The sequence below is a fragment of the Salminus brasiliensis genome, chromosome 21, assembly GCF_030463535.1.
Source record: "Salminus brasiliensis chromosome 21, fSalBra1.hap2, whole genome shotgun sequence".
Taxonomy (NCBI): Eukaryota; Metazoa; Chordata; class Actinopteri; order Characiformes; family Bryconidae; genus Salminus; species Salminus brasiliensis.
In genome coordinates this window covers 30981851-30990272 of record NC_132898.1, presented here as the reverse complement: position 1 = coordinate 30990272, position 8422 = coordinate 30981851, and the positions used below count along the sequence as shown (strand labels likewise).

Here is an 8422-nt window from a genome sequence, read left to right as displayed (position 1 = left end):
AGGATGGTACAGGTATCTTCATATTTACCTGCTCTGAAGAATTGTATTATATTGGCAGTAATTCTCCTCAAGGACAACAGACAATCTGTGTCATCAGTGGGTGAACTTAAAGTAGCTAAATGCACTCATTAAATGGGGTGTCCACAAACTTTTGGACATATAGTGAGCAATACCATAGAAGGACCACTTTTGGTTCCATAAAGAACCGAGGATCTAGAAAACAGAGAGAAAGCAGAGCTATAATAGAGATGTATGAGTGTCACTCTCACACAGCTCCATCATCATCATGCTACTTTATAAAAACCAAAAGTAAGACGTGTAAGAAGATGAGAGCGAGAGCTAAGATAAACCCTGTGGGACAGCTCAGATGTAGATGTTGTGAAGCACTCTGAGACAGTACACCCAGTCAGGAGGCAGCTGATGATAAGCCATCTTGTTGCCGTCCAGCCTCAGGATCTTCAGGCGTGAATAGGACGTTGGGCCCACCGCCCTGCACAGACTGCTCACGTTAAACTCTGGAAGAAAAGACAGAAGACGTTAGCGCTCATGCTCTGCGCTGGATGCTGCAGATCCTGTGCTGCAACTCAGCCCCAGAAAGCCTTTAGAGTTATACTCCCAGTGCTGAATGAACAGCTGGACTGCTGAGTGAACGCCTGTTCTAGAAGGTCATGCAGACAGGCAATGAGGAAGGTAGGTCACGCCACATGCCTACACAAATCAAACCATACTGCAGGAACAGCCCTGACATATTTCTACCACCAGGTCCAGAGCTCCTGGTTGAGCCACATGCATTTAACATTATTTATAGTGTATATGTTATTCCACATGCACAGATTTCCACTGAGAGGCAAACATATAACGAATCTGGGTTTGAACTGGTCATGTTTTAATAGCAAGGTGATTGGCTTGCTCATCATGGCTCATTATGCACTTTTTAAAGAGCGGGTGTAGCATATTTATTAGCTATGCAGATGTTCATAGACCTGAAGGAATGGTATGGAGTTGAGGAATAATATAGTGAGGCCTATGGATAAGACTTGGGAAAGGAGATGGCCTAATTCAATAGGCCTAACTGTACATGAACTAAGTAAATATAGGCTATTGTGTGGACTGGACATACTTTCCACTGTACGTGACAGGGATGTTAAGGGGTCTTCAGCATGTAGACCATATATGTTAAACAATGGTGGGGGCTGATTTATATCCCTTATGGGATATAAGCGATATATAAGGGATATAAGCAGAGGGGCACCCTGAATTGGCGGGCTCTCTCCACACTGTACTTTTGATTGGAATAAAATGTTTCATTGTTGCAACTAAAAAGACGGTGGTCACGAGTCTCCTTTCCAAGAGAAGTCTAAAAACACCTCACGGGTTAATGCATGTCATTGACAGGTTGGTAAACAGGAGACTTAGGATGCGACTATTTAGGTGGATCCTTAAAGGCAGAGGACAGAATTGGACAGAATTGGAGAAGTAATGCATTAACAAGCTGGAAAACAGGAAAACCCTATAATAATACTTCATATTCTACGGTTTATTAGACATTACAGCCCCCAAAACAGCAAAGTTCTACCATTAATGCAAATGTTTCAGCTCAGTCTATTCCACTGATACACAACACTGTTTATGTCATTTATAAATTAACTGATTCAGCTGCAAGTCATCCAGCCGGAAGAAGCTCCAAAGCTAATGTTTATAAACATTCAGGATTCACACGGTGGATCTCCAGTTCTAGGACATCCCAAAGATGTTCTATTGGATTCAGGTCTGGAGACTGGGTAGAACTTAAAACTGAGACAACTGTTGCTTTGATGACATAGTGGAAGTATCACCATGCTGGTGATAGTGGCCGTTAGAAGATGGTAAACTGTGGTCAAGCCATAACAGGATTGGTATTAATGACCCAAAGTGTGCCCAGAAAAACCTTCCACCAGTCTGGACCGTTCACACAAGGCAGGTTGGATGCGTGAATCTAGCTGTTGGTGCCAAATTCGGTCCCTAACATCTCTGCAGAAATCCAACTAATCATCAGACCAGGTGTTAATTGCGATTGACACCCTGATCCATACGACAAAGTATTTGATTGGACTGAACCTAAACATTTCATGATTAGATTAGTGTAGAATTTTCCAGTTTTCCAGCTCACTAAGGCAATTCCAGGCATTGTCTCCAATCCAATTTTCATTCCCTTTTATGTTCTTCAAATCTCACATCAAACCATTTGATTGGTTCACCCACAAATTGTCATAGCACCCCCTGCAGTGCTGGAGCCCTCATACTTGACAGACTCTCTGGAGCAGATAAACATTGATGAACCTATTATCACCATGCCTCCTAATTCCAGATGGAGGGGTATAAAGCCCCCCAGCATTTGAGCTGTGGAGCAGTGGAATGGTGGTTGGTGCTCCATCCATTACTTTTGAGATGAGGTGGGGCGGTGATCATATGAGATCCTGACCTCACTAATGCTCTTGTTGCTGAATGCAATCAAATCTTCACAGCAATCCTCCAAAATCTAGTAGAAAGCCTTAAGTAGAAACAGTTGCTCTAACAAAAGCAGGATCAACTCTGAAGAAACAATGAACGAGCATGTGTCCCAATACTTTTGACCATATAGTGGGCATGTAAGGTGTGTTGGACACAGATCAACATTCAGAGCACCAGGTGGGCACTACTGCACAAGTATCCTGCTCATACAGGAGCAACATGGGTTACAGGTGTTTTGGCAGCACGGCTCACAGTGTCAGTTATGCTACAGGGAAAGGACAGAGCTGGACGGACAGAGGGGGACGGACTCTTAGACCGCAACTGCTCAGTCCAAGTGGTTTTGGATGCTGTGACAAGGGGTCTGTTATTGTGAAGGGACCGTCTAAGAGTCAGACATTGGATAGGTGCATCTAAAGGACAATTCCATCAATGCTTGGTCTTATTGGTCTAGGTCTTGTTGATGCTTGGACTCCATGTCGTGTCTGCTGAAGATCTTTGTGGTAAACAGGCAGACATTCTTTCCTTTTGCTTTGTAGATCCAGACAAATCCCCCTTCTCAAAAGGACAGGTCAAAATGTTCCCTCCTCAGTTCTTGCGCTTTTCCTGTGTCTGTTTTTAGGATGGTGGTTTGACAGACTGGTGTCTGTGTGCCTGTTCTGAATCATCTACAAACATCTGCCCATATAAACCCAAGCCTGACGGCCACTAATTATAACTCTACTAATAACTATCCTGGTTTGTACATCAGAAAAAATGACACTCGGGATAAACTGGATAACTCCGACTGAAAGGGGCAGCCTTTTGCACCCCTCTCTATTCAAAAGCAGGAGACTCGTGAGTGCAAAAGGAAGGGGGAGGGAACAGAGCGTGCTTTTGGCACTGTTGGATTCCTTCTGGAGTGTTTGCAGATGTTTCCAGACCTTTCTCCCACCCCTCCTGTCCCTCCCACTTCATTAGCTAACCCACTTTTCCTCCCTGGGCTGCCTCGTGCTTCTCTGAGGGCTTCACGTCTACGTCTCATAACTGTGACAAACACTTCACAGAGAGAGAGAGAGAAAGGGAGAGGGAAGGGGGAGAGCGATTTTTCTCCCTTCTCGTCCAGCCATGTCACTTTTTCCGTCACTGTTCTCATGGTCTGTTCGCTGTGGTCCCACTGTTGACGTTCCCATGCCAAGGATTATTTCACTGGTCTGACGACATTGGTTTTTCTCCTGAGCGGTGGCAGCTGGCCTGTCCAGCATGCAAACACTGCAACAGACTTCAGCCATCAAACAGTGCAAGACCTGCTGCAAGCCAGCTTACAACTATGACCTCAGAGGTGTTTCTTCAGAAAGCTTGTAGTCCTGAATTGGGAGTGTTCGGGTTAATACAGACACAGCCGGTTAATCTACTATTCTGGTTTGGTGAACTTTGGTTTTCACAGTTCGCACTAAAAGGATCTTCTGAATGGCTCCAGTGGGCGTAAGCCATGTGCCAGCCACAGCAGTGGTCCTAGTTTGTCTAGTGGTCCTAGGAAAGTGTCCAAATTGCAGGCTTTGAGAGGTCCAGCAGATTAAGGTGCTGCCACTCTGACCCGAGGGTCGCTGGTTTGAGTACTGCGTCATGCGGCCTGCCATCAGCAGCTGTAGTCTGTAAGGGCACAATTGGCCTTGCTCTCTCTGGGTGGGTGGCATCACTATAGTGTAATGCTGGCTGGCACAGGCAACTGATTGCCCGGGGACGTTGCACCGGCGGCTGTTCGAGAAGAAGCAGTGGCTGGTTGTGCATGTGTTGGAAGCATTACATGTAATGGGGAGAGTTTTAACCAGTGGGTCGGGTAATTGGCGATCTAAAATTGGTAAGGGAAATTTGGCTAATTGTAAAATTGGTCGAAGGTTTAAAATTGAACACACACAACTGCTTCTGAACATGCTGCAGAAGTTTACAACCTGAAACAAGCTAGGGCACTGTCCAAATACTTATGGCTGGCTGTATTTAAGGTAAAAACTAATGGTAAAGGTGCACGTATTTGTTGGTGTACTACGTAAAGCAAAATGTGTCCTCCGCATTTGACCCATCTGTGGTAGTAAACACACACACACACACACACACACACACACACTAGTGAACTAGGGGCAGTGAGTACACACACACAGAGCAGTGGGCAGCCAACTCCAGCACCCGGGGAGCAGAGAGGGTGAAGGGCCTTGCTCAAGGGCCCAACAGTGGCAGCTTTTTGAGCCCGGGTATCAAACCCACAACCCTGTCATCAATAGCCCGGAGTTCTAACCGCTGATGTCCGAAATTGGTTTTCTTTTTGATTCTGATGAATTTACTTATTTTTGCTTGTAATTTTTTGTCAAATTAACCTTTTTTCTGGAGATATATTTAGAATGTTTAGTACTATTTAGTTAAAATTTGAGATTTGTTCTTGTTGATGACCTGTTTTCATGAGATAATGCCTACTTTATTACAATTCTTATGATTCTTTTTTAAAACAGTGACTCACTTCCTCATGATTTTGGCCTGTTTTGTCAAAATAACGCTCTCCTTGTCTGGAAACAAGGAGATTGCTCCCCAACTTTCCTTCAAAATCAGACGCCCATGATTATATCAGTAATCCCCTGTTGTCAGTACCAACATTCTCTTCTCACCATTTCCTCAGTGAGTCGTCTGTATGGGCTTTTCTATTATATTTATCTTTAAGAGCTCTCAAAGTATGACATAATTCGTCTGAAGCTAGAATTTTCCTCTGTTTCATTTATAAGCACCTCTATAATGGTTCAGTAATGGTTCACAGCTGCCAATAAATGATGTCAGTCTGAGAGAGGAGAGCATCCAATGAGGACAAAAAAAAAATCATGTCTGGCTGTATAATCTCTCACCTCTGATGTGGTTGACTTCCAGATAGAGGTACTGGAGGGTGGTAGGAACCACAGGGATCTCAGTGAGCTGGTTGTAGGAGAGGTCCAGCTCCACTAGAGAGGTCACGTTGAAGGCGTCAGAGGTCAGCTCTTGGTTCTTTAGCTGGTTGTGGCTAAGGCGCAAATAACGGAGCCCGTTAAAGTCTTGGAGGCTGTCATCAGACAGGCCTGTCAGGTTGTTGCTGGAGAGGTAGAGCTGTTGAACAGATGGAGGCAGATGCTTGGGGAACGTCTCCAGGAGATTGTGGCTGAGATCCAGCAAGTTCAGCGTTGGAAGACCTGGTGATGAACATGACAGACAGACACAACACCATAATTCCTGTGTTTACATGTGTGACTAAGGCAGCTACAGACACTAATTCAGTCTTTCCACATAGTTTCACTGTTGGAGGAAATGTCAGAGGCCCAAGTGGATTTTTAAAGGATTAAGTAACTCTTAGAGAGGAGATCACTTGTTTGACCTTGGTCTTGAGGAGTAGGAACCAAAGCTTACATGCAAAGCAATCATTTACATTGAATACAATTTAAAGGGCAAGTCCACCAATTTCTCAAACTGTCTGCAGAATTAAGACATTACAGTGATTTGGTGTGAAATGTTCTGCTCTAGAGAATGGAACCAGATGTCTAAAGAGTTTCAGCTCTTCACAGACTATTAAACTATTAAGCTAATGGTCTGGAATATGCTGCCGGATGTCTGAAATATTGAATCACTGCAGTTTGGCTGAAAGGTTTTGGCCTAAAAAGTCCATGTATGGCATAGAGCCGTGGTTCCAGACTGTGGTCCTGCAGGACCCCCTGCCCTGCATATTTTGGCGTTTACCTTGCTCCCAACACCAGATCCAGCCTATCAGCTAAAAAAAAAACTCCAGGATATCACTCAGATTTGTAGGCCAGGGGGTCCTCCAGAACTAACTTTCTCTTTTTACCTTCTCCGAGTAAATGGCCACCCAGCCCGACCTGCTGGAAGATTGTCCCCTCCACCTGTGTCAGACCAGCTGCCACCTACCAGTCTGACCATCAGGACCCCCACCCACCACCACCCATACCAGACCAGCGGCACACCCTCCTACCACTGCTACCTATCTAATGACCATGTTAAAACCTAAATGGACTCTTAACTATCTGCCACTATTAATATCACCACTATTAACTATCTACACCATGATTATTATATCATATTATATTATATTATATTATATTATATAGATTATTATAATTATATCAGAGCAGTTCAACAGTATAGATGGTTTGGTAATTTTTTATCAATAATTAATAAATAGTTCTGATCAGAGGAGGATGGGTCGGGTCCCCCTTGTGAGTCGTGGTTCCTCCCAAGCTCTGAGGGAGGTTCTCCTTGCCACTGTCGCCGTTGGCTGCTCACTGGGGTTCTTGGATCCTTCATGTCTTATGTTATTTCTTTTTTGTCTCTGTCTTTTACTAATTACTAATTATGTAAAGCTGCTTTGTGACGACAACAGTTGTAAAAAGCTTTACAAATAAATTTGACTTGACTTGACTCCGAGACCAGGATGGAGAACCACTGGTAGAGAGGGAATGCATCAGGTGTTCTATGGCCAAATAGTCCATCATTACCAACATTACATATTACATACCCTAATGCTGTCAGCAGATATCGATCCAGTTCCAATCTTTGTGTTTTTACAAATCATACAGCCCCACAACTTGGGTAAGACCCCAGATAGCATGGTGAAAGTTGCCAGTAAAAGCAACAATGACACCGGATATACATTGAAAATACTGGATATACAGAGAAAGCTCACTCCAACAGACCCAAAAGCATGTTTACAGCTAACTGCTGGCTAAAAATGTTCAGTTTCTAAGTGGCTATGGGTAATATGACGTAACCGGATTGGATTGGGACGTCCATATAATAGAACATATCATCACAGTCATGCAAAATTGTTGCATCCCCATCTTTGATCTGAATGACTTTGCTTGGATCTATGCAGCAACTATAAGAAAAATAGTGGAATTCCCCCAAAACAGCAAACCTTTGAAGTCAGCCTCTGCAACAGTCTTCAGTCGATTGCCTTGCAGCAGAAGCAGCGTGAGGTTCTGTAGATTCTGAAAAGCTCCTGGAGAAATCTTCTCTATGTGGTTGTACGCGAGTCTGAGCTGCTTGAGTCCACTGGGCAGCCCGGTTGGCACCTTTGTGAGGTTGTTATGGTTCATGAACAGGTTCACTAATCGGGTCAGATTGGACAGCAGTGTGGGTTCAAGTCTCTCGCTGAGAAGCTGATTGTGGTCCAAGAAAAGCCATCGTAAACTTGAGGCATTGGCGAAGGCTCCAGGGGTGAAGCCAGTAACTGCATTGCCTTGGAGGAAGAGGTACTGGATCCTGGGGGGGAGGCCTTCCGGAAGGTGCCGCAGGCCTCTGTACTCACAGTACAAAGCTGTGGGCCACTGGATTGGACAGTCGCATTCTAGGGGGCAGCTTTGAGTGTTGACCGCTCGAAACCAACCTGGCTCCATCCGATCCCTCAAGGTCAGCACGCTCGGCTCGCCCAGAAAGCGGTTGATCCACAGGGGCACGCCACCGTAATCCATGTCTACGGTTGTGGCCCATACCGGCCCACACGCAGACAGTATTAGGATAAGCGGCCTGATGTCCATCGCTCGGCCTGTCTGAGTTAAACAAAAACAGACGGTAATGACACATTGTGCTGCTCATAGGGTTTATTATTACAGAGTGCACAGGATGCACCTTTTAAAACAGAGAAATCACGGCAAGTTTTGATAAACTGCGTGTTTCCGTACATGCCATTCGGTTTGTGACAGTGACGCTAGGGGCTTGTTGTTTGCTCTGTATCTCACAACCTCCTGCTGAGACCTTTCCTTCAGGAGTGACAGTCGTGTATGAATTTCCTTCTGTACTTTCACATCTTTTACATACGCCGGTGACTATTGCACAGTCTCGAAGCTTCATGCAAAGCTAATCAGCCTCAAAGCAGCTCTCCACTTTTTGTCTCATTGTTTCCACCCCCTCCAGAACCCCCCCCACCCGGTCA

The 8422-nt window shown here is 44.9% G+C and overlaps 1 protein-coding gene across 1 annotated transcript; it reads right to left on the bottom strand.

Annotated features, from left to right (window-relative positions):
* Positions 1–363: 363 nt before the first annotated feature.
* On the bottom strand, positions 364–8027 carry LOC140543327 (lumican). Its single transcript, XM_072666402.1, has 3 exons — positions 7406–8027; positions 5355–5672; positions 364–515 (listed from the first exon to the last, which is right to left on the bottom strand). Exons 1-3 carry the CDS (start codon positions 8025–8027, stop codon positions 364–366), a joined length of 1092 nt encoding a protein of 363 aa, XP_072522503.1.
* Between the last annotated feature and the right edge of the window lie 395 nt (positions 8028–8422).